Below are 27,787 nucleotides of genomic sequence, written 5' to 3' on the forward strand. Positions count from 1 at the left end.
AGCGAGTTTCTCGTTCAGAAATAGCATTTGACTCTTTCGTGTTTGCGAGAAGATCGTGTGATGCCTCGTTTATAAAGGATAAACGTATACTGTCAAGTGTCGGGATTCGACAACGACAGGTTCACAGCCTATCTGGTTTCCATTCTGCGATACTGTCGTTCGCGTAGGGCAGGAAGTCATGCGAATATGTGATCGACGGTTTCAGGACGAACATACCCAGCCCCAAGCAGAATATCAGCCCCGAGCTCTCAGTACCTGAGGGGATAGGCGAAATATCCTTTTGGCCGTGCAGCATCCTGCAACCACGCCACGTACCTTCAGTTAGGAAATGGATTTGTTTATAGCAAGGAAAGTATGCACATAGACAATGCATCGACGGATGGAGCACCGCAGTGTATCAGCACGGTGAGCATAGTACCTTCTTCCCTTTATATAACGCGGCACCAGGAATAAGGGCTCAACCACAACACTGCACGCAGGAGTGCCACCACGTCCTCTTTTCAGACGAGTCCGGGTTCTGCTTACGGAATTACGATTGACGTATCTATGTGTGAATGCTCTGAACATTGCTAGATTGCATTTGCCATCGTCATGTTGGCCCAGTACCTGCCGTGATGGCGTGGCGTGCCATTGGGTACACAGCATGATTACTTCTGGTTTGAATCTGAATAGCGGCCGTTACGTTTCTGAAGTGTTCACGCCGAACGGTGCATCCTAAATTCAGAGTTTTCATGACTATGTCTTTCAACAAAATAACGGAAGGCGGTCTGTTGCCGGTGCTCTCCTACCTACTTGATATAAAGGGCTGTTCGATTGTTTCCCTCGTCAGCACTTTGTCAACGTCTCTCACCCACTGAAAGCATTTGGTGCTGGCCGCGGTGGCCGAGCTGTTCTAGGCACTTCAGTCCGGAACCGCGCGACTGCTACGATGTCCTTCGATTAGTTAGGCTTAAGTAGTTCTAAGTTCTACGGGACTGATGACCTCAGATATTAAGTCTCATAGCGCTCAGAGACGTTTTTAAGCATCTGGTCATGAGTTGGCGAAATTCAGGCAAGCCGCGCCGCCGCTCGCCACCTACTACCACTGATGAGTTCTGGCATTGAGCTGAAGCACCATGAGTGGCATTTATCTTACAAAACTCGAATTGACTCAATACATACACGGTTCGGGGTACTTGTTGCTGCCAGAGGTAGCAGATGTGTGTACTTTACTATGCACCCTTCACACCCCCAAATCACTAATAAATTTTATCTTGTAGTCTTCGTACTAAATTTTATACTCACCGTAAGTAAATCTTTAATGTTTTCTGTCCTTCCTTGTGTTGGAATTCTATTTTCAGCTATATTGAGCGGTACCTAAAAAAAACTGAACTTATTTTTTGAACTTATTTATTCTCATTTTGAGCACAAACCTGCAATCCCCTTCAAAGTGCTCTCCACTTACACTAATACGCTCTTCTAATCTTTTATTACAGTTTTGAAAACATTATTTAAATTCATCTTTTATGCTGCTTGATGGCGCCCCCGCCGCTTTTTTTTCTCTTCATCTCTGCAACTCAAGTAGAACGCTTTCTGATCATTGTACAAAACAAAAACAAGTCGCACAGGGCAAGGTCAGATGAGTACGGGGTGGGGGGGGGGGGGTGACCTTGTGGCCAAGAACAATTCTCTTACAGGCAGGGCTGTGTGAGCAGGAGCATTGTTATGATGGAAAAAAGTCATCCGACTGCCGCAAATGAGGCCACATTCGCCACACGCTGCTGCGCAGTCTTTCCAAAACTTCGAAGTAGAAAGCCTGGTTAACTGTGTAGCTCTGCGGAAAAGACTAAATGGATGACTCCTCTCGCACTCGCATCGAAAAAACAAATCAGTTTTGTTATAATGTTTGATTTCACCTGACGAGCTTTCTTTGGGCGAGGCGAACTTTGAAGTATTCCAGAGGCGTGATCGTTGCTTTGATTCAGGATCGTCAGCATAGCAACAAGTATCGTCATCTGTGATTATTTTTGAAGCAGAAGAAGAAGAAGGAAAAAAAAGGTTCGATCTTTTCAGGAATTTTCTTTCAAAGCACAGCATGCTTCCACGCAACCTTGTTTTTATTCAACAGTCCGCAGTCGTCGCATGAATTTGGCTGACACCCTTTTCATTCTCAAATGTTCTGTCATAATTCCCTCCACGGAACTCTGTCACTCCCGACAGTTCCACAATTTCTTCAATGGCCCGCCGTCGATCGATGATTACATGAATGGTTTCAACATTTTCATGTGTTTGGGCCGTTGACCAGAACGAGGTTTTAATCAGTTGACGTTTCACCATTTTTGAAACGGTAAAACCACTTAAACACTCGTGTTTTCCCCATAGCATCGTCGTTGTACGCTGTTTTTCACATTCCAGGACTTTCTGTCCCACTTTTTCCAAGCAAAAAGCAGACTTTCACCGCCGCACGTTGTTCACGAAAATCAGCCATTGCAAAAACGACAATTAGACAAAACAGTTGTCACTATAAACTCTGTTGAAATTAGCCCTGACGTCCTTCAGTGATTGCATTCTACTTACAAGGGAACCTCCCCATCGCACCCCCCCAGAGATTTAGTTATAAGTTGGCACAGTGGATAGGCCTTGAAAAACTGAACACAGATCAATCGAGAAAACAGGAAGAAGTTGTGTGGAACTATGAAAAAAAAAAAAAGCAAAATATACAAACTGAGTAGTCCATGCGCAATATAGGCAACATGAAGGACAATGTGAGCTCAGGAGCGCCGTGGTCCCGTGGTTAGCGTGATGAGCTGCGGAACGAGAGGTTCTTGGTTCAAGTCTTCCCTCGAGTGAAAAGTTAAATTTTTTTTATTTTCAGACAATTATTATCTGTCCGTCCGTCCGATGCGAGGTAACTGCGCCGTAGTATGGGGACGCTACACCTAAACAACATATTCCTGACATGTGACGCACGTGCCGTCACCAGTGTCGTATAGAATATATCAGACGTGTTTTCCTGTGGAGGAATCGGTTGACCTATGACCTTCCAATTAAATGTTTTCGGTTCCCATTGGAGAGGCACGTCCTTTCGTCTACTAATCGCACGGTTTTGCGGTGCGGTCGCAAAACACAGACACTAAATTTATTACAGTGAACAGAGACGTCAATAAACGAACGGACAGATCATAACTTTGCGAAAATAAGCTGCTCACGCTAACCACGGGACCACGACGCTCCTGAGTGATGTTGCGTATCTAGCGCATGGACTACTCAATTTGTATATTTTGCTTATTTTTTTCATAGTTCCACACAACTTCTTCCTGTTTTCTCGATTGATCTGTGTTCAGTTTTTCAAGGCCTATCCACTGTGCCAACTTATAACTAAATCTGAGGGGGGTGCGATGGGGAGGTTCCCTTGTTAGTGACTCTGGAATGTTCGCTCTATGTGCTCCTAGCGGCAAAAGGTGGGTACTACAAAGCTGTGCCCACCAAAAAATTAAATCGTGTTTTTTTTTTTTTTTTTTTTTAACTCGTATTTCAAGCCCTTAGCACTACTGCAAGTAGACTTAGATTTTGGTATCACACTGTAATGGCACCCGGCTGACAGTCGTAGGTAACAAAGTGTTTGGTTGTGTCGCTCAGCTCGTGGGGCGAGGGCCTGTTCCTGGCGTTGCAGACGGCGGCCATCGCGGCGCTGGTGCTGCATTTCGGGCGCTCTGCCGCGCACGGCGCCGCCTTCGCAGCGCTCTACTCCGTCTTCGTCTACAGTCTCACCTCCGGCATCGTGCCGCCGGACTTCCTGTGGAACCTGCAGGCGCTCAACGTGCCTATCATCATCACCGGAAAGGTAACGACCGTTGTTAATTTTCATACACTGCGAACGAGGCGCTCTTTTTTAACGTAATCACAAGCATCTACAAGACACCAGTTGGTACTAATAAAAGTTTGAATAGCGCAAGAAAACTGGCAAAATAGGTAGTTCTTGACAACGAACGTGAGGCAGTGGAAGGCACACAAATATTTGACACTTCGGGCACATTGATGATTCATATATGCGATAAACTGGTGTGCAAAACTCGAAGCAACTTTCGCAGGATGTGCCACTGCAAAGTAAAATACCTCGATGAAACCTGGACCATACGTAGAACTAACTGATGCAGTGTAGTACACAAAATAACTGACAAAAATCCGCAATGAGGAGAACGGAGATAAGACTTTCATTCAAAGGCGATAATTACACTACTGGCCATTAAAATTGCTACACCAAGAAGAAATGCAAATGATAAACGGGTATTCATTGGACGAATATATTATACTAGAGCTGACATTTTCACGCAATTTGGATGCATACATCCTGAGAAATCAGTACCCAGAACAATCACCTCTGTCCGTAATAACGGCCTTGATACGCCTGGGCATTGAGTCAAACAGAGCTTGGATGGCGTGTGCAGGTACAGCTGTCCATGCAGCTTCAACACGATACCACAGTTCATCAAGAGTCGTGACTGGCGTATTGTGACGAGCCAGTTGCTCGGCCGCCATTGACCAGACTTTTTCAGCTGGTGAGAGATCTGGAGAGTGTGCTGACCAGGGTAGCAGTCGAACATTTTCTGTATCCAGAAAGGCCCGTACAGGACCTGCAACATGCGGTCACGCATTATCCTGCTGAAATGTAGGGTTTCGGAGGGATCGAATGAAGGGTAGAGCTACGGGTCGTAACACATCTGAAATGTAAGGTCCACTGTTCAAAGTGCCGTCATTGCAAACAAGAGGTGACCGAGACTTGTAACCAATGGCACCCCATACCATCCATCACGCCGGGTGATACGCCAGTATGGCGATGACGAATGCACGCTTCCAATGGGCGTTCACCGCGATGTCGCCAAACACGGATGCGACCATCATGATGCTGCAAACAGAACCTGGATTCGTCCGAAAAAATGCGTTTTGCCATTCGTGCCCCCAGGTTCTTCGTTTGAGTACACCATCGCAGTCGCTCCTATCTGTGATGCAGCGTCAAGGGTAACCGCAGCCGTGGCCTCCGAGCTGATAGACCATGCTGCTGCAAATGTCGTCGAACTGTTCGTGCAGATGGTTGTCTTGCAAACGTCCCCATCTGTTGACTAAGGGATCGAGACGTGGCTGCACGATCCGTTACAGCCATGCGGATAAGATGCCTGTCATCTCGGCTGCTAGTGATAGTGGCCGTTGGGATCCAGCACCGGTGTTCCGTATTACCCTCCTGAACCCACCGATTCCATATTCTGCTAACAATCATTGGATCTCGACCAACGCGAGCAACAATGTCGCGATACGATAAACCGCAATCGCGATAGGCTTCAATCCGACCTTTATCAAAGTCGGAAACGTGATGGTACGCATTTCTCCTCCTTACACGAGGCATCACAACAACGTTTCACCAGGCAACGCCGGTCAACTGCTGTTTGTGTATGAGAAATCGTTTGGAAACTTTCCTCATGTCAGCACGTGGTGGGTGTCGCCACCGGCGCCAACCTTGTGTGAATGCTCTGAAAAGCTAATCATTTGCATATCACATCATCTTCTTCCTGTCGGTTGAATTTCGCGTCTGTAGCACGTCATCTTCGTGGTGTAGCAATTGTAATGGCCATTAGTAGTGTATACTGAAGTATGCGCGATTTATAATAGTCCCCAGGACATTAAAAAAAGACGAAACTTTTTTCTTAATAGGGTGTGTGGTCACCGTGGACGGCAATGCATGCTCTGCAACGTGCTGCCATGCTGGCCACAAGGTTGGTAAGGAGTTCTTGTGGCCGGGTGTTCCATTCCTCCACCATCGCGCCTGCAACTGCTGCATGGTCGTTGTGCATGAGAACGTACTGCAGTAAGTCTCCCCAACGCATTCCACACGTGCTCGATGGGGGGAACGGGCAGGCCAGGGCGTTCACCGAATATCTCCTCGTTCCGAGAGCTCCTTCACCTGCGCTGTCTGATGCGGTCGCGCATTGTCATCCATAACAATGCAGTCAAGGCCGATTACACCGCTGAAAAAGTGCGCATAGGGAAAACACTACAGTTCCACAATGTACGCCGGTCAGTGTATCGTGTTCAAAGATTTTGAAGTCAGTACGCCCATACAACATTATGCCTCCCCATTCCAGAACACCTGGACCACCAAAACGGTCATGTTCGATAATGTTCTTGGATGCATTACGTTCAAAAATATTCAGATGTGTGTGAATTCCTAAGGGACCAAACTGCGGAGGTCATCGGTCCCTAGACTTACTCACTACTTAAACTAACGCTGAGAACAACACACACACACACACACACACACACACACACACACACACACACACACACACACACACACACACACACACATATGCCCGAGGGAGGACTCGAACCTTCGGCGGGAGGGGTCACGCAATCCCTGACATGGTGCATTACAAGTTTCCACCTCTTCACATACGAGGGAACGTCTAAACAGGCACTGTGTCATTTTATCTTGCTTAAACACCTTCTTTTTTCTATTAGAATTATTGTAGTGTTTATAAATCGGTGTGGCCTCAGTGTACAAGCGCCCATGATAATGAGTTCAGTTGCATTCGCTAAACGTTAGTCCTACTGAGTTATATACGAGGGTGGAACTTAAATAGTGGCACCTATTTATTCACAACCGATGCAAAAGAGTTACATGTTTGCACCTGTCACTGTCCTTCAAAGTAGTCACCGGCTTTGTGTTGAGCCTGTTGTCAGCGATGTGGAAGGCGTAGTATACCGTTAGCAGAGCCTGTTCTGTTGATGGTGCGAATGGAGCGGTCTGCTGCCTGTCGGATCTCTGGAACAGTTCTGAAGCAAATGCCACAAAGTGGTTCCTTCATCTTCGGAGTCAAATCAAAGTCACAAGGACTTAAGTCCTGGGAGTACGGCGGATGGTGCAGTACTTTGCAGTCCCATCGACCGAACAGAGCAGCCACAGCTTGCGCTGTATGCGCCCTCGCATTGCGTGCAAAATTATGAGTGGCTTGCGCAGAAAGTGTTGCCGCTTCTTTTGCAAAGCTGGTCGCAGGTGATGCTCCAAAAGCGAACAGTAGTACTGTGCACTGACGGTCTGCCGTGGAGGAACGTAATGCGTTAGGATAACACCATCACAGTCGTACACGAGAGCCGCGCGGGATTAGCCGAGCGGTCTTAGGCGCTGCAGTCATAGACTGTGCGGCTGGTCCCAGCGGAGGCTCGAGTCCTCCCCCGAGCATGGGTGTGTGTATTTGTCCTTAGGATAATTTAGGTTAAGTAGTGTGTAAGCTTAGGGACTGATGACCTTAGCAGTTAAGTCCCATAGGATTTCCCACACTTTTTTTTCTTTTCTTTTCTTTCTTCCGTACACGAGAGTCACCATAACTTTCACCATACTGGCGCTCTGACGCGCTTTCGACTTTTGCGGCGACCCATAATGATGACATCCGTTGAATTGGGGGTTTCAGTTTTGGCTCGTACGGTGTGGCCCATGTTTCATCCAGTGTTAAGATACGGCGTAAGAAAGCCTCTCCTTCGCGCTCATAGCGCTCCAAGTGCGTCTGAGGAGCATCGTAACGCACCCATTTCTGCATTTCCGTCAAGTCATGCGGAACCAATCGTGATGCAATTTTTTCGCATGCCCAGGCGCTACTTCAGGATGCGAAACACAGTCGTATGCGCTAATCCGGTTTCGTGGGCGAGCTCGCGAATCGTATGGCATCGATCACTGTCCACTAAGGCGGCAACAACATGCAGTTCTTCAGAGACGCTAGGACGACCTGCCCGATGCATGTCTGCACAGTTTGCCGACCTTCGTTGAAGGCTTTAACCCAACGTGCCACTGTTCTGTACGGCAATTTCGACTCCCTGCACGCCTCTTGAAGACCTTGACGACACTGCCGTGCAATACGACCTTTGGCACATTCAATCTTAATCCAACTCCGTTGTTCCTGTTTCTAAAACATTGTGACACCGTTACGTTAGACCGCTCGCTCACAAGTGACCGTGTTCCCCTTGATTGTGCGCACGCCGGTAACGTGAGACGGGCGAGTCCATTTGCTCGGAAGTAAGGTAGGTATGTCAACAACGGGTGCTATCAGCGACAATAGTAGATTCCATTGCATAGTGTCTTCACAGCAGTGTTGCCACTATTTAAGTTCCAACCTACGTGTTGAATCCAAGTCCACGTGTTCAAATGAATATCTTTATTGCGATAGCCCCATTTCGGCAGTTGCTAATGTCAAGCTGTCTGCAAATAATGCTTAGAATTAATGGTAATATTCTATATACTATTTGCAGATAGCTTGACAGTGGCTGTCGCAATAAAGAAATTAAATTGTAGCAGCGGACTTGGATTAGCTTGACAGTGGCAATTGCAACCGAAATAGGGATATCGCAATAAAGAAATTCAATTGCAGCAGTGGACTTCGATTCATAATGTCATTACTATAATTATATCATGCTGCGGGCCCAGAAGAAAATAAATGACTGTATTTTATCTCGTGGTGTCATGTCGGAAAACATTATCTGCTACGACCGATTTGTCGATAAATACCAGCCGGCAGTTCCTTTTGTTTACGGCTAAGCTGATGTTGACACTTCTTTTTGTGATAACAATGTCTACTTGCCCACAGCCACAAGGAATTTTATTTAATCTAGGTGTCTACGCTTCTTTTTGTGATAACGATGTCACGATGTCTGCTTGCCCACAGCCACAAGGAATTTTATTTAATCTAGGTGTCGCCATGGATGCAGTTCATCTTTCGCCGTTCTTAAACGTTCTTTATTTTCTTGGTGAGTCTATAGATAGTTTCGGGCTGATGTTTGGTCAACATATTCCTGTTGCGATCCATGATCTTGTTAATTATAAAAGGGAGAAAATCTTTCCCGGTTGGCGGCCGTTGTTAGTCACTACTTTTGTCTCTCTCTCTCTCTCTCTCTCTCTCTCTCTCTCTCTCTCTCCCCCCCCCCCCCCCCCCCCCCCGCCTTCCCCTCTCCGCCGCCGCGAGGTTTAGGCCGTTTAGTCACGGTTCGGGCGGCATGGGTGTGTGTGTTGTCGTTAACGTCTAAGTTACTTTTAAGTAGTGCCTAGGGTCCGGTGACCTCAGCAGCTAGGTCCCATAGAACCTTACCACAAATTTCCAAAAAATTTTCTCTCTCCCCTTGGACGGATGTGCTCGATCCAGTTCCTTCCTGGAGGAACGATTTTTCTTCAAAACTTACTGTAAGTGATACACTTAATCCTGTAAATAAACCGGCTCGCAGCTTTTATTAGCTCTGTCCACCAAGGCTTTAATGACATCTGTTGTTTAGTCTTAAGTGATGGGCGGATTCCTTATGCAGGTATCGATCAATGTGTGTGCTGCGTGTGTGTAACTCTGCTGAACAACTAATGGCCCAGAGTGCCGTTCGCCTGTTTGATCACTGAGATATGTTCATAAAATTAAGTTGTTCAGTGCTCTCTTTCTTCGTTGTGAATTCAGTTTTCAGATTTATTGTATTGAGATGTACGAAGAAAACATCCCTCTCTCCACCGCGTGTCCATATTACGAAGATTATCACCCACATAGCGGTACCAGTTCGCTGATTTTTTATTGGCTGTCTGCAGCACGCGTTATACAAAAATCTCCAGAAGCAAATCGGCAACAGCTGGTGAAGAGGCCTGAGCATGGTCACCACCTCACTTGACTCGTTAAGTTCATTGCTCTGCTGGAAACACATTACAGTGAGACAACATTCAAATGAAACTGGAACACCAGCAGAAAGATACAGATGTCGACTTCGTGCCAATAGAATGACGATCGAATAGTTTTAAACGATAACTATGGTGCCATTCAGAGATAATGGGGCAGTCGTTATCATGTGAGAAATGATGCTGTCCTCTGTAAAATCGGTGGCTGCACGAGCCCTTGATGCAGTTGCCCATTTACCTCATATGATGTCTCCCGCAGTCGAAGACGAAACGTCAGGGAATAATTGTACTTATTGACCACGGCCTCTCACCCTGGAAGCTGTAACTGAGATAGATAAAGACATAGTTCCCATGACCGAGTTGTAAGCAAGGTTTTCGTAATGTTACTCTTGCTTATAAGGCTAAAACCGGAACTGGAAGACCCCTCACGGATATTCCCAATTGGTACCCCCCCCCCCCCCCCCCCCTCTCTCTTTCCCACTAGTAGTTCGCCTGGTATTTGGCTGAAAATGGGTCAGAACTCGAACTGACTCTTCCTTTTCCTTCAGGGGCTGAAAAAACCGACGCAGCTTTAGGATGACCGTAAGATTCACAGCCGAAATAGCGTAAGAGGACGTGTCATTGTCCCGAAAAATGTTATAATATTCGCCAGGCAACTTCAAGAATCACATAGGACTCGGTGCTTCTCAGTCTTTTGTTTCGTGATATCGCAGTATCACATGCGTTTTCTTCTGTAGGAAGAAAGTACTGGATACCCATTTTGTTAGTGTCTGGTGTACCGCCTCATGTTCGGTGGTGAATACATCGAGACTTGCGCCGCACTTTTTCTCTCATCGTAGATCGCCTATCCTCATAACGGTGTAGCTCATTCTCTCATTTCTGTTTGAAGCTTGTGTTCAGTGCTAAATACACAATCAGCAGTTCTATGTCATCATGAGCTGGTTAAAGAAGGAAACGTGAGAGTTTCATGTTCGTTTGAACAGGCAGTGATTTTTAAACTGCACGAAGTTAATGTGAATTATTCCTATTTTACTGGTTTACTGACTAAAGAATATTTAACGTTTCAAATTCTGTAAACAGTCACATACCGAAAAATTCCCAAGTTCCGAACAGGATTGTGCGTATTGTTAGCTAAAGGCGTTTGACACCCGTAGGATGACTCAAGGCGCGGTTGGCTCATTGTGTACGTTATTATGTAGAATACGGCTGGAAAAAATAGCCGTCGTCTCTTACTTCGCATTCTGCTATGCCGTAATGTACTAATGCTCACCTGTCAACTTCACGAACGTAATACGATACCTGAATTTGTGATGGGAGAACTTTCACTTCCACTTTACTGCTGTCACTATTGACGTTGAACGCCTTCCGAGGTACTCTCAAGTCCTGTGGTACGCTTTGGTGCGATTTTAGTAATGGTAATTGACCCAAAAGAAGTAGCCTAGCAGGCGACATAACACGTAGGCGTACTGCGATGTTCCCAGTTCGAAGGCTGTTGGCTGCGTCATCCTCCTCTACTGCCGTGGTTTGTGTGGGGTATGTCAGGCCTGCAGCCCACAGGCTGTCACTGTTCCAACAGTGAAACTGCTCAACGGTCGTGTAGGTTGCCTCACTGCACAAACAGCTTAGGCACACTGGTGGCTGTAGCAGGACAGTGGACATCGTCTGGCATACTCGTCATTGTTGTTTCTCGCATTCTCAGCCAGTGATAAACGTGGATGTTGACACTATAATCAGATTAAATTCCAGTTTGTAAGAACTCAATGCCGATGATAAGGAATAATAAGCACTGTTTCTATTTTCAAAGCTCAGTCCTCGAATTAGAGTTGGACCCTAAATTTGTATCACCGTCTCGTGTACAGTTTGTTTCTTTTTTCGCCGGGCAAATGGCTCGTCAGTTCCTTTACAGTATCAACTTTCTTTGTCTCTCATCAGTGTTCAGTCCAGGTACTTCTGCAAAACACTAGAGCAGCTAGCAACATTCGTAGTATGGGATGCGCAAGTGGCACCTTTCAAAAAATACTAGAACGAACGAGCCATCAGCGCGGGGATTCAGTTAATCCTTATATGGAAATACCAATTCGGGACTGCTATCTTTGCCACAGGTTCATTCAGTAAGAGAGAGTAAATGAGACACCTGATATCTACATCCATATTATGCATAACACTGTGAGGAGCATGGGAGACGATATTTACCGTTGTACTACATATATTGAGTTCTACCCCGTTCCATTTCCGTATGGAGCGTGGGAGGCAATGGCTGGTTAAATGGTGCTATGCTCACGGTGATTAGTCTATAATCTTGTTTCACGGTGCCTGCTGGAGCGATACGTAGGAGGCAGTAGTATATTCATAGAATCTTCACTCAATAGTGAAATTTAAAAATTTTAAAATAAACTTAAGCGAGATAGTTCGCGTCTCCCTTCAAGCGTCTGCCAGTTCATGTGTCTCAGCGTCTCCGTCACACACTCCCGTGGATCAAACAAAGTAGTGACGATACGTATACGATCTACAACTACCCTCCGCAAGCGCCCTTAGGTGTATAGCGGAGGATACTTTATGTACCACTGTCACTTTCCAGTCTCAGTCGCGAATGGTCCAAGAGAAGAACGTTTGCTGGTAAGTTTCCGTGGGAACTCGAATCTTTCTAATTTTATCACCGTGGCCTTTCCGCGATACATAAATAGTAGGAAGCAATGTGATGACTGACTCTTATAGGAATGTACGCTCTCGGAATTTTAGCAGTAAAACATAATGTGATGCAGAACGCACCTGTTCCAGCGTTTGCCAGTGGAGTTGTGATGAACGTCAGTTACGCTTTCTCGCTTGTTCGGTGTCCCCTGTTACCCACCCACACTTGAACAGTGTTCTAGGATGGGTCGCAGGAGTGTTTTAGAAGGAATTTCCTGTGTAGCCTGACTGCATTTGCTCAGTATCTTACCGATGAACCGAAGTCTGCGCCCTGTTTCTCCTGCCACTAAACCTATCTGACCATTCCGTTTCATACTTCAAAAAATGTTACACTGAATTATTATTTTTCGACAAAAATGTCGATACGCTAAACGACAAAAATGTAGATACGCTAAACTCGTCATTAACCAACCACCCATTGTGGGAACAGTAAGATGACTGTATTAAGGATGTTCATAAGGACGTTTTTCCAGGCTGTTAGCGGCTTTTAATACAAAGTAAGTGAAACGTTGAGTTCATCAGTGACGTATCACACGTTTGTGTCGTCATAGGAAGAAAACTGCCAATATGTATTCCTGGGAGAAGAGACAGCGTTTATAGCACGCCACCACCACCACCACCACCACCACCACCACCACCAGTTCCCTTTGCTGTGTGTCTAAGTGTCAACAGTGGCGATAAAAAAATGCTTCAAATGGCTCTAAGCACTATGGGACTTAACATCTGAAGTCATCAGTCCCCTAGACTTAGAACTACTTAAACCTAACTAACCTAAGGACATCACACATATCCATGCTCGAGGCAGGATTCGAAGCTGCGACCGTACCATTTTCTTTACTTCTTCCACATTGTCGTCAGGAATTGACGATGTAGTAGGGGGACGGAGGGGGGGGAGGTTAGTGGTCATCAACGTCTTCTTAACGCTCTTTGCAACGTTTACACCCCTCGTAAATTTTTGTCTTACTTAATAGATTCGCCAAAAGCTACAGTCAACATTTGGAATGCGGTGCTGCACTTTTATTATTTTTTTCGAGCAAGATTTGCCACGCGCGATTAGCCGAGCGGTCCAAGGCGCTGCAGTCATGGACTGTGTGGCTGATCCCGGCGGAGGTTCGAGTCCTCCCTCGGGCATTGGTGTGTGTATCTTTGTCCTTAAGATAATTTAGGTTAAGTAGTGTGTAAGCTTAGGGACTGATGACCTAAGAAGTTAAGTTCAAAAAATGTTCAAATGTGTGTGAAATCTTATGGGACTTATCTGCTAAGGTCATCAGTACCTAAGCTTACACACTACTTAACCTAAATTATCCTAAGGACAAACATACACGCCCATGCCCGAGGGAGGACTCGAATCTCCGCTAGGACCAGCCGCACAGTCCATGACTGCAGCGCCTCAGACCGCTCGGCTAATCTTCCGCGGCAGCAGTTAAGTCCCATAAGACTTCACACACATTTGAACATTTGATTTTTCGAGCAAGATTTAATGTAAATTCTAAACGGGTCGCGCACTCGAAACACTTAAACAATAAACTAAATTCGTGGAGGTATGTTCGTTCTTTGCAACTAAATGAAAGGCATTTTGTTTTTTGCCATACACGTTTCGCTTCTTCAATTTACGAATTTTGTTTTTTGCCATACACGTTTCGCTTCTTTAATTTACGAAGCATCTTCAGTAGCCTTTAATACGTATTTGTTTTTTATGTATAATAAATTTATTATAAAATGGTTCGCTACGGTCGCAGGTTCGAATCCTGCCTCGGGCATGGATGTTTGTGATGTCCTTAGGTTAGTTAGGTTTAACTAGTTCTAAGTTCTAGGGGACTAATGACCTCAGCAGTTGAGTCCCATAGTGCTCAGAGCCATTTGAACCATAAAATGGTTAGCAAATGCGTTACCATGTTACCATTTGCTCATGCTTTTCAGATTAGAAACAACTTCTGTAGCACAAGTTTACTAAAGCGCTGCAGTCATGGGCTGTGCGGCTTGTCCCTCGGGCATGTGTGTGTGTGTGTGTGTGTGTGTGTGTGTGTGTGTGTGTGTGTGTGTGTATGTCCATAGGATAATTTAGGTTAAGTAGTGTGTAAGCTTAGGGACCGATGACCTTAGCAGTTAAGTCCCATAAGATTTCACACACATTTGAACATTTTTTTAGCACAAGTTTCGTGAGGTTAAATTATCGTAACATACCTGTAACCACTACATAATACAGACCACTGAAGATGGTTCACAAATAAAAGAGGCGAATCGCGTATGGCAAAAAACAAACTGCCTTTTGCCTTTCATTTAGTTGTAAATACGGAACATACCTCCATGAATTTAGAAGCTACTAACGAACGACAGAAACGGAAAATACGACAATAAACTAAAGGTTAAAAATTAGAAAATTCCAGTTAATTTTTGATCACACATCGTACTACCACTACTCTACTATTACTGCAAGTGTTTTAGTGGTAGATGTCGACCTAAAGTTCATTAAAGCACAACCTTCCCGTGAGAACAGTAACGTGGAGCGCTCGCCGCTCGGGAAAGGGATCAGCGGCCGCCCGTTGAGCGCCGCGTGATGGACCGTGTCGCAGCGCGGTCCCGCTGGCTCGCTTTGTGAGCCCCAAGTCCCGGCGGAGCGGCGATTCGACGCGCGCGTTAAAACAGCGGCGCGGCCGCGAGTCGCCGCTTTGCCGGAGCCGCGCCTCGGTACGTGGCGTGGCGCTGTGCCATGTGGCTGGACGGCCGCACAGTGTTTTCTCACGGCGCTGGCGGCGGCGGCGGCGTCTGCGTCTGCGGTCGCGCGGCGCAGCTGGCGGGCGGACGGACGGACGGCCGCAGCGCGCATCACGCGAGCCCCGGGCCCGTACACATGGCGCGCCCGCCCCCGCTAATTGCCACCGCCGCGACGCCGGCCTAATTATTCCCCGCTGGCTGCGCCAAATTGCTGTCCCTGGCCATCGGGCAGGATAAATAAGGCACCGCCGCGGCGGTAGCGCCGCTCGCTTTGTCCGTCGCGCTGCGCCGCGCGAGATGTAAACACTCCTTTGTGCTCCTCTCCAAGGGGTCACAGTTCTTTGTTTCTGTGACGTCGACACAGTCGTCCGCAATGTCATCGTGTGCTTGATGAGTACCAACCAGCCTTATCTGTGCGTTGCTCTGTCGTATTCTTCGCCTCTGTAGCTCAGCGATCCTTCACAGGGACGACTGTATTCCTGTCCGTGATATGTCCTACCTCTGGGTAAATAAAACTTTATAATTCTATTTGGGACTTGTTAATGTCCCTTTCAGGTATAAAAATAGTGCTCTACCAACTGAGCTACCCAAGCCCGACTCACGCCCCGTCCTCACTGCTTTTCTTCCGCCAGTACCTCGTCTCCTACCTTCCAAACTTTACAGAAGCTCTCCTGCGAACCTTGCAGGACTAGCACTTCAGAAAGAAAGGATATTGCGGAGGCATGGCTTAGCCACAGCCCGCGAAAGGCAAAGGTCCCGAGTTCGAGTCTCGGTCCGGCACACAGTTTTAATTTGCCAGGAAGTTTCAACCTACAGAACATTTATGTTCTACATAGTTATTCTCCTGTGTGTTACATACGAATTAACAGTATTTATAGCGAAACTGAAACTGTCAGCGTTTAATTCAGGTTTCATTCGAGAATTGATTTGTATCGAGGAACAGAGGGATGTTCTAGTGAAAACAAACAAAACAATACAGATTCATTATATACCGCTGGAAAACGGAATTTACTCAACAAAAAGTAAATAAAACAAACCGCTAAGCAAACATTTATCAGACAGCGCATCAATAATTCGTCGAACTTACATAAAACATGTTTCTGTTATTGCTAAACGACTTTCGCACTTAATAGGCGTAATAGGAAACTCTTGCCTTTGATCATGATGAAGAAGGTCCTGTTGAGTAGAAAATAACAACAATAATTGTATATATTCTATTATGTTTGTGCATATAGACTGTAGTTGCATCAAGAAGAATCGCTTTAGTTACATAAAAGCGCGGAAGTCACGCGATAAACTTATTTTTTATTACTTATAAAATACTTTTTATAATCTGTAAGGACGTAAAGTATACAATGGACTAACAGTATATGATGTGAGATATAAATATGTGCAAAACAAACAAACAAAAAAACAGAGATTAGTCGTCGGCTCCCATTTCCTCTCTAACACGTTCATTTATGTTTCTTTCAGTATCAACACTATTGGTAATCCTAATATCTATTCCGTCATTTATGTAGTGTATCAAAACAGCCGAACTGTAATTTTAACAGAACGCAATTCTCGTTACAGTTCAGTATCTTTTCTGGTATATGTGTCCTGCAAATCGATCCCTTCTTCTTGCCAGCTTGTACCACAAATTCATCTTCTCCCCAATTCTATTCAATACCTCCTCATTAGTTGCGAGATCTACCCATCTAATATTCAGCATTCTTCTCTAGCACCACACCTCAAAAGCTTCTGCTCTCTTCTTGTCCAAACTGTTATCGTCCATGTCTCACTTCCACACATGACTACACTCCATGCAAATACATTCAGAAGGGACTTCCTGAAGCTTAACTCTATACTCGATGTTAACAAATATCTCTCCTTCAGAAACACTTTTCTTGCCACTGCCAGTCTACGTTTTATGTCTTCCGTACTTCGACCATCATCAGTTATTTTCCTTCCCAAATGGCAAGTCTCATCTACTACTTCAAGTGTACATTTCCGAATCTAATTCCTTCAGCATCGCGTGATTTAATTCGACTACATTCCATTATCCTGGTTTTGCTTTTGTTGATGTTCATCTTATATTCTCCTTTCAAGACACTGTCCATTCCGTTCAGCTGCTCTTCCGAGTCTTTTGCTGTCTCTGACAGAATTACAGTGTCGTCAGGAAACCTCATTTTTTAAATTTCTTCTCCGTGGACTTTAATTCCTACTTCAACTGCTTCGTTTGTTTCCTTTACTGCTTGTTCAGTGTACAGATTGAATAACGTTGGAAATAGGCTTCAGCTCTTTCTCACTCCCTTCTCAACCACTGCTTCCGTTTCGCGCCCCCTCGACTCTTACAACTGCCATCTGGTTTGTGTACAAATTGTAAATATCCTTTCGCTTCTTGGGTTTTACCGCTGTCACCTTCAGAATTTGAAAGAATGTATTCCAGTCAACTTTGTCAAAAGCTTTCTCTAAAAGTCTACAAATGCTATAAACATAGGTTTATCGTTCCTTAACTTATCTTCTATGAGAAGTCGTAGGTTTAGTATTGCCTTGGCGTGTTCCTACATTTCTCCGAAATCCAAACTGATCTTCCTCGAGGTCGTGTTATATCAGATTTTCCGTTCTTCTGTGAAGGATTCATTGTAGTATTTTGCAACGGTGACTTATTAAACTGATGGTTCGGTAATTTTCACACCTGTCAGCGCCTGCTTTCTTTGGAGTTGGAATTATTATACTGTTCTTGAAGTCTGCGGGTATTTCACCTGTCTCATACATCTTGCTCACCAGATGGTAGAGTTTCTTTATGGCTGGCTCTCCCAAGACTATCAGTAGCTCTAACGGAATGTTGTCTACTCCAGGGGCCTTGTTTCGACTTAGTCTTTCAGTGCTTTGTTAGATTCTTCACGCAGTATCATATCTCCCTCCTCATCTTCATCTACGTCCTCTTCCATTTTCATAATATACCCCTCAAGTATAGACCTTGTATAGACCTCTATATACTCCTTCCACCTTTCTGCTTTCCCTTCTTTGCTTTGGTCTGGTTTTCCACCTGAGCTGTTCATAGTCATACCGGTTGTTCTCTTTTTTCTAAAGATCTCTTAAATTTTCCTGTATGCACCACCCATCTTACCACTAGTGATATACGCTTTTACATTCTAATATTTGTCACCTGTCGATTCCATTTTTTAGACGTTTGGATTCCCTTTCATCTGCCTCATTTATTGCATTTTTATATTTCCTCTTTTCATCGATTGAATTCAATATCTCTTGTGTTACTCAAGGAATTCCACTAGCCCTCGTCGTTTTAAGTACTGGGTTCTCTGCTGCCTTCACTATCTCTTCTCTCAAAGCTACTCATTTTTCTTCTACTATATTCCTTTCCCCTGTTCTTGACAGTCGTTACCTAACGCTCCCTCTAAAACTTTCTGCAGCCTCTGGTTCTTTCAATTTTTCCTTGTTCCATCTCCGTAATTCCCACCTTTTTGCAGTTTCTTCAGTTTTAATCTTCATTTCATAACCGATAAATTATGGTCAGAGTTCACGTCTGCCAGTGTAAATGTTTTACAATTTCAAATCTGGTTCCGAAATCTCTAACTATTATATAATCAATCTGTAACCATCCGGTGTCTCCAGGTCTCTTCCAAGTATACAACCTTCTTTCATGATTCTTAAACCGAGTGTTAGCTGTGCTCTGTGCGAAGTTCGACCAGTCGGCTTCCTCTTTCAGTGCTTTTCGCCAATCCATATTCACGCACTCCTTTTCCTCTCTTCCTTTTCCTACTGTGGAATTCCAGTCCCCCATGACTATTAAATTTTCGTCTTCCTTAATTATTTGAATATTTTTTTTATCTCATGGAACACTTCCTCAATCTCCTCCTCATCTGCGGAGCTAGTTGACATGTAAACTTGTACTACTGTGGGGGGTGTGGGCTTCGTGTCTATCTTGGCTACAATAATGCTTTCACTATGCTGTTCATAGCAGCTTACCCATCTTCCTATTTCGTTAATCATTATTAAACCTACACCTGCTTGAGCCCTATTTGATTTTGTATTTATAATTCTATATTCATCTGACCAGAAGTCCTGATCCTCCTGTCATCGAACTTCACTTATTCCTGATATATTTAACTTTAACTTACACATTTCCCTTTTTAAATTTTCTAACCTACCTGCCCGATTAAGGGATCTGATATTCCACCCTCCGACCCGTAGAACGCCAATTTTGTTTCTCCTGATAACAACATCCTCCTGAGTAGTCCCCGCCCGGAGATCCGAATGGGGGACTATTTTACCTCCGAAATATTTTACCAAAGAGGATGCCATCATCATTTAACCATACAGTAGAGCTGCATGCCCCCGGTAAAAATTGCGGCTGTAGTTTCCCCTCGCTTTCAGCCGTTCGCAGTATCAGCAGAGTAAGGCCGTTTTGGTTGATGTTACAAGGCCAGATAAGTCAATCATCCAGACTGTTGCACCTGCAACTACTGAAAAGGCTGCTGCCCCTCTACAGGAGCCAAACGTTTGTCTAGCCTCTCAGTAGATACCCCTCCGTTGTAGTTGCACCTACGGTACGGCTATATGTATCGCTGAGACACGCAAGCCTCCCCACCAGCAGCATGGTCCATTGTTCATGAGGGGAGGGGGAGGTTTAAGTGAGACAACCTGAATCTCTTCAGGCTTGATGTCTTCCTAAGAAATTGTGGTCTTATGTCAAAGCGGTAGGTGGATCAAAACAAAATGTCCAGACACTCTGTGACCAAAATGGTACTGAAACAGAGGATAACAGACTAAAGGCCGAAATACTAAATGTCTTTTTCCAAAGTTGTTTCACAGAGGAAGATTGCACTGTATTTCCTTCTCTAGATTGTCGCACAGATGACAAAATGGTAGATATCGAAATAGACGACAGAGGGATAGAGAAACAATTAAAATCGCCCAAAAGAGGAAAGGCCTCTGGACCTGATGGGATACCAGTTCAATTTTACACAGAGTACGCGAAGGAACTTCCCCCTTCTTGCAGCGGTGTACCGTAGGTCTCTAGAAGAGCGTAGCGTTCCAAAGGATTGGAAAAGGGCACAGGTCATCCCCGTTTTCAAGAAGGGACGTCGAGCAGATGTGCAGAACTATAGATCTATATCTCTAACGTCGATCAGTTGTAGAATTTTGGAACACGTATTGTGTTCGAGTATAATGACTTTTCTGGAGACTAGAAATCTACTCTGTAGGAATCAGCATGGGTTTCGAAAAAGACGGTCATGTGAAACCCAGCTCGCGCTATTCGTCCACGAGACTCAGAGGGCCATAGATACGGGTTCACAGGTAGATGCCGTGTTTCTTGACTTCCGCAAGGCTTTCGGTACAGTTCCCCACAGTCGTTTAATGAACAAAGTAAGAGCATATGGACTATCAGACCAATTGTGTGATTGGATTGAGGAGTTCCTAGATAACAGGACGCAGCATGTCATTCTCAATGGAGAGAAGTCTTCCGAAGTAAGAGTGATTTCAGGTGTGCCGCAGGGGAGTGTCATAGGACCGTTGCTATTCACAATATACATAAATGACCTTGTGGATGACATTGGAAGTTCACTGAGGCTTTTTGCAGATGATGCTGTGGTGTATCGAGAGGTTGTAACAATGGAAAATTGTACTGAAATGCAGGAGGATCTGCAGCGAATTGACGCATGGTGCAGGGAATGGCAATTGAATCTCAATGTAGACAAGTGTAATGTGCTGCGAATACACAGAAAGATAGATCCTTTATCATTTAGCTACAAAATAGCAGGTCAGCAACTGGAAGCAGTTAATACCATAAATTATCTGGGAGTACGGATTAGGAGTGATTTAAAATGGAATGATCATATAATGTTGATCGTCGGTAAAGCAGATGCCAGACTGAGATTCATTGGAAGAATCCTAAGGAAATGCAATCCGAAAACAAAGGAAGTAGGTTACAGTACGCTTGTTCGCCCACTGCTTGAATACTGCTCAGCAGTGTGGGATCCGTACCAGATAGGGTTGATAGAAGATATAGAGAAGATCCAACGGAGTGCAGCGCGCTTCGTTACAGGATCATTTAGTAATCGCGAAAGCGTTACGGAGATGATAGATAAACTCCAGTGGAAGACTCTGCAGGAGAGACGCTCAGTAGCTCGGTACGGGCTTTTGTCAAAGTTTCGAGAACATACCTTCACCGAAGAGTCAAGCAGTATATTGCTCCCTCCTACGTATATCTCGCGAAAAGACCATGAGGATAAAATCAGAGAGATTAGAACCCACAGAGAGGCATACCGACAATCCTTCTTTCCACGAACAATACGAGAATGGAATAGAAGGGAGAACCGATAGAGGTACTCAAGGTACCCTCCGCCACACACCGTCAGGTGGCTTGCGTAGTATGGATGTAGATGTAGATGTAGACGCGATGTCTTCTTTCAGTAGGATAAGTGTCCGTGTCTCAAGGCCAGAGTCATGCTACAGTTCTTTGAGTAGCATCGTCGTGAACACACGTTGATATCTCAGCCGCCAAATTCATCTGATCTGAACGTGACGTGGAACGCTATCAGGCACCAGCTCCGCGCATAACTTACTGGAATTGCATGGCCTGTGCGGAGACATCTGGTGTCACGTACCTCTGGAAATATAACCAAGAAATTGTTGAGTCGGTGCCACGCAGAATCGCTACTGTTTTGCGTTTCGAAGCTGTACCAGAACGCTATTAAGGAGGTGGTCTTAATATTAGGGTTCATCACTGCGTGTATCTTTAATCAGAAAATAAGTGAAATAGGCGCTATAAAACGTTTTGAAATTTAGCGTAATGCATACTTTTCTTCTTGAGTCTTATGTGGGCAAGTCTGCGATTTTAGAAACTCCTCACATTTCATTTAGTTGGTTCGGACAAACAAGCTACAAGAGTAAACACTTTTTTCCCTCCCGTTCTCGTATTCGCGTGGATCTTCATTTCCAACTGTCAAGAAATGGGGACAGTCTTCCTCCATACAGCGCCCACAGGTGTTTGTCAGATGTGTGGTAATTTTTAGCGGTGTTCAGTTGTATTGTAAGACGATTTTTGCGTTGTAAATATGAGATCGTATTTGAGTTTTGTTTTTACATTTCACTCTACGGCCTTTCGGGTCCATGTGACAGAAGTTTTGTTGTTGTTTGAGAAGTAGAATCGACTAAACACATTTTTCTCAGTGACAGTGGACGGGTGTTGCTTGCCTTGATGAAAAAGTCTGCGACGTAGTTTATACTGGGAGAAAGGCGTATAAACTGGCTGCATTATGAATTCTGTTCTCCTCCAGAGGGTTAGCGGCTAGGCGGACGAGTGAGCCACGCAACTTGTGGTCAGGTTAGCAGTCGCCTGGAGGTACAGGCTCTGACGGACACAACAGGTGTTGCTCGATGTGTGGTTTCCGGTGGGCCACTGACGTCTCAAAATCCTGTTGTCGAGGCGATCTTCTCTGTCGGCTGATGGACCACTCGGACACACGAAATAAACTGTTTCATAGCGTGCGTGCGAACATTCGTGCTATTATTGTTCCCGTCCTCCTCACCCGTCTGTGTTTTCTAGCCATACTGACAGTACTGATATCCGTAAAGTATCAGTACAGCAGAGATTTTATGTAGGTAATCAGGAATTCATCTTTTTTGCTGCTGCTGCTACTGTTAGGTACGGCATTAAACTACATTACACTTTAAGAGGACATTTTGATGTTGCGGCAGTGAGCTGACGCATGTTATTTCGAAAGTTAAGCACCGCGGAATATGCACGGAATTCTGTACTTTTTTGTGTTAGTCGTTACTCTATTTCCTTCAGCTGTGGTTTTCTAGTCTGCTCATACAGTATACCGTTTTCGTTTCTCTGTCGACGTCAGATCATAAAGATAACATGGCTGACGGGCATAACGTACCACCAAGAGTATTCTGATACAAATACCAACGTCAGATACTTTGTACACGTTGAACATAAAAATGAACAAGTGCAAGCTGTGACCAGAGAGCGATCTGTACTTAGGCAAACACGAGCTTTAGCCGATTAGGTTTTTCTGTCGAGTTCGCCTAGAGCCAGTTGAATCTGTTAGTATCACTTCACGGTTGTTATCATTTTGTTTTAACAAATATAATGATGGCAGACGTCCGAAACCGGTAATGCTGTGAATTATATAACAAAGTGCAGTCAAGACGGACAATCATTACTAATGCACCAAATATGATCTCTAACTCGAGTATAGAATTTGTCTTCAGTTCACAAGTTTCCTTTAATGTGCTTATAGCTAACTGTGTGCATTAAGCTGCATTCATAAAATAACTTAAGTGACTTGTTTCAGAGATATTCCAAACAATTATTATTAGTCCCGAAACTACTTATCTGCTTTGCTGTTTAATACAGGCAGACTATCGGTGTATGAACGCACATTGACGAAGGCTATCGTTCGTTTTAGGAAACCTAAATTTGTGCAAAGGGAAAAATGCGCAGGGAAAGGGTAGGTGACTGAAGTTTCACTATCGGCAGAATTTACGCTATGTTGTCGTCAGCATATTTGGCATATTATTTTTTACCTCTTTTCTCAGGCTCTTACTATATCGTAGACCGTACACCTGACGTGTTTGGGCCGCTAAATTATGTCGTACTTATCTTCTAGTACTTTCCTACATATTGTAAAACCACGCTGTCATTGCCAACTAGTTTTCCAACGAAATACGTGCGCTGTTGTGATTTCCTGATAGTACACTCGTAACATTTATTTTCTATGATTTACTGACCTTACTACTGTTCAGTATCACAAAAGTGTTTTTAATATCTTCTGTAACCCAGTATTACATAGTATTTTATGTATTTTCATGTTGAGATTAAGACAGCGTACAATGGAGCACGTAAAGTCTTTCGAATATCCAAATTAATGTGTCAGCTTGGCCCATGATGCCGTGATGGAGTAGTATTAAGCAGAATAATATAATTTCTGTTGAAGGTAGATGTCGAACGATATCTTAGTTCGGCATATAACCTAAATCCATAGTCTAAGGTAAAATATTTGAGATATGTCTGAGAGTACTGTGCTGAAGGTCGTGCTAACACTAATGTGTCTCCCTTGGAATGCTTGAAATAGTCATCCGGTAAATTTAAACGTAGTAGCTGGGCTCTTACATGTGTTGTGAATCATATAGCGAGTATGGCTACACACTGATATTTGTCGTAGCTTGCACGTCACGTCACATGCTAGTTGTACCGAAACACATGGGACATATCCGGAAAAAAAATTCTAGGTCTGCAGCGTAAGGCGTATATCAAAAGTATCTACTTTAAAGCGGCCTTTTTACCATGTACTGTACAGTTAACAACCACATTCGACGCCACTTAAATAACTACGCAGCTATTCAACCAGAAACATGCATAACCACTTTTCTCATTGTTTCAGTATAAATGAGAGTAGAACCGAAACTAGTGCTAGTTGCGGGGCTCGAAAAGCAACCTCCGACTTGCGAAGCAGCGAATCTACACTGTTGTCATAGATGCCGGCCACCTTATCTCCTTAATAACTATCTGAAAGAATAGTCCGAGAAGAAAGAAAAATGATGCTGTGTTCGTGGGAAATGGCAGCAGAAGGTAGTTAACTGTGATCTTACTTAAAATGCCTCGGCCTAACAGGACAGTCATTTATTTTTACAATGTCTATTCCTTCAGACAGGCACACATGGAAATTTGCGCCGGATCGGAGCTCGAACCCGTCATTTCCCGCTTATCGCCAGCGGTCGCCTTAACCACTCCATCTATCTGTGCGTGCTTCCCGGTTGATCCAACCCTCCATGGGCCGCAAGCAACGTCTACATACCCTAATTCTCGTACATTACGTGATTTGAGGCAGTAAGATCATGTTATTATCGTTGTTCTTGCCCGTCCTGGCTTTACTGATTTATTTTTACAATTTCTTTGTTCCTGAAGGAACAGGTATTGTAAAAAGAAACCAGTGAAGCTTCGGCAGATAGAAACGGTGATGATAACATTGACCTTAATGTCATGTAGTCACATTTTCCGACTTGTGGAAATCACATAAAGTGCGAAAATTAGGGTATGTAGACGTTGTGTGTGGCATATGGAGATTTGGATCGACTGGAAAGCTCACACGGCGAGTCCTTGCCCGGCACAAATTTTCATCTGTCACGAGTAAGTAGTATGTGCATAGTTGATACAGATGGCGTCAAAAATTTCGTAATAGGAAATCTGTTGCCCGTATGTTCGAATTAATTGCATCTTTAAATAACGGAAAATAAATCTTGCCTCTTCCGAAGAATCAAGATATCCGTTACTTCGAATTGATGGTGCTGGAGGAGTGGCATAGCGATGGCGTCATGGACTCTTAGTTGCCACCGAATCACTGTTGTATATCTTTGGTGCCTGACGTAGAAACAGTTCCGTTGCGTGCGCGCGCGTGAATACAGTATACGCAAAATAAATGACCGAGCAGCTACAGTGCCATTGCGGCTGGCAGCCGTTGAAAACATATCATAGTTACGATTACTATCGACTTGTGCCGACATGTATCGAGTAGAACTAGGGAGCAAAGTGTCACTGCTGGGGAGACGGGCGGTAGCACCTGTTATTTGTATTAAATTTTCTGGTTTCATTGTTGTGATTGTAAGAATTTATGTTTTAAAAACATGACTTTCAGAACAGTATTTTGGAAGCAATGATTACCCATTGTAGTGGCCTTGCGGTTCTAGACGCTACAGTCTGGAACCGAGCGACCGCTACGGTCGCAGGTTCGAATCCTGCCTCGGGCATGGATGTGTGTCATGTCCTTAGGTTAGTTAGGTTTAATTAGTTCTAAGTGACTGATGACCTCAGAAGTTAAGTCGCATAGTGCTCAGAGCCATTTGATTACCCATTGTAAGTTTTACCAGAAGTTTTCAAAAATCGAAACATAATTTTTATGGCTGTGGCGGAGGGGTTGGGTGGGGTGGGGTAGGGGGTGGAGGGGGGGGGAAGAGGCAGAGGTTGTGTTCATTAATTAAAATTCCGGGCTGAATTGCAGTGGTCCATATATAAAACTTCTTCTCCATCCTGACGTTTCGTTGCCGGCTGCGGGCATCACCTTCTGAGGTGAGTCGGCGACTGGCTACTAGGCGCTGGTGGTCCCACTTATATAGAGCGCTTAGATGGCGCCGCCACTCGTCACGTGCTTTCGATTAGAGGTTGTGTTCTTAAAGTGGGTTGGAGTTGGGTTGATTTGGGGGAAAGGCCAAACAGCGAGCTCATTGGTCTCATCGGATTAGGGAAGGAAGTCGGCCGTGCCCTGTCAAAGGAACCATCCCGGCATTTGCCTGAGGTGATTTAGGGAAATCACGGGAATCCCAAATCAGGATGGCCGGACGCGGGATTGAACCGTCGGCCCCCAGAATGCGAGTCCAGTGTGCTAACCTGTGGTTGAAGCGGTACGATCCGGCAAATAAATTTTACAAATGAAGCGCTGTCCACACCTGACGCACTGTCTCGGCGCGCATGAAAGGGTGCAAATTTCAGTGACGGGGTAGAGTTGCTGCATTGATGTTGGCTTCAGACAGCCCGTTGCGACTCGTTCTCTGCGGCGTCTACCTTCTTCCGCGTGAACTGGTGCGCTTCACACAGGAGCAGTGTAAACGACAACAAATTACGTAGGGGACATCTTTAACAATCGTGGGTTTGGGAGCTCACTTGTTGCTCGTCAGTGACATGACAAACGTTGCTCCTGGCTCAGACCTTGGTTTTGGTGTTGACGCAGTGCTGTTAAAACGTCAGGTGTGAACCCTGGTCACCCCTAAGTATTTCCTCTGTTGTTGTGTGTCTGTTTGTCACCGACAAAGGTGGGAAGCGGCAGTCCGTGAAATTCACAGCGTGCGCGCCTTTGGATATTTGAACTTGACTGTGTTCCTTCCCCAGCCAGCCCAGAGAGGCGTCCACATCCCTTTTGTGGCGGGCGTAATTCCTACTTGGCGGCAGCAGTAACTGTTCATTAGGAGGTCGGAGTACGGGCCACAGACCGCAGCACGCCACATCGTTACGCTGCGACGAAAAGCCCTGTCCCTACCGGCTGCTGCCAGCGTTTTCCAAACTTGTAATTAAGTCCCGCAGATGTTACTCAGGGGCGCCTGTCGCAGCGTGTCTGGACTTGGGAAGATGCTGTTCGAGTGGCGATGATCATCTCAGAAAGCCTCCCACCGCACTTCGGAAAGATCGTCTCGAAACGTACAGTCACATGTGGCATTTAATAGCAGGGTCGGGAAATAGCGTAATTTTCTTTACTTGAGATTCCGCTATACGTTTCGGAGTGTTATATTTCCATCAACAAAAATATTCATTTAATATTATTAGTTATAAAAGTTAATTTAATGCGTGTTTTTGTGGCCATATTGTTAAATTAGCTGGAATTAGAAATGGAAGCAATATCACTACAGAATTTGAATCTAGCACTGATGTGCTTGCTTTGGATAGCTAAGTAAGATTGTAAATAGTAAATATTTGTGATGGTGACAGGATGTTTTTTAAAATTATACCCACATTACACACTTCAGTTTTTGTTAAATGGCGTTACCGAGACAACGTGCTTAAAAATCAGTGATCTTAAAATAGAACGATGCTATCAAGCTAGGCGTTTCACATCCACTGCTGCTTTAAGACCAGCTCTACACCGTTCCTTGCGTTAACAGCCGTCAGCTGTTGTAGGGGGCATCAAAAAATAAAATACAGATTATATTATGACA

The 27,787-nt window shown here is 44.8% G+C and overlaps 1 protein-coding gene across 1 annotated transcript in view; it reads left to right on the forward strand.

Moving 5' to 3' along the window:
• Positions 1–27,787, forward strand: part of LOC124593701 (mannose-P-dolichol utilization defect 1 protein homolog) — a 391,941-nt gene that overhangs the window by 245,527 nt on the left and 118,627 nt on the right. The window contains exon 4 of the mRNA XM_047132006.1: positions 3,619–3,823. Within this exon, the coding sequence (XP_046987962.1) occupies positions 3,619–3,823 (205 nt within the window). The remainder of the gene's footprint in view (positions 1–3,618; positions 3,824–27,787) is intronic.

This window comes from Schistocerca americana, chromosome 2 (genome assembly GCF_021461395.2).
Source record: "Schistocerca americana isolate TAMUIC-IGC-003095 chromosome 2, iqSchAmer2.1, whole genome shotgun sequence".
Lineage (NCBI taxonomy): Eukaryota > Metazoa > Arthropoda > Insecta > Orthoptera > Acrididae > Schistocerca > Schistocerca americana.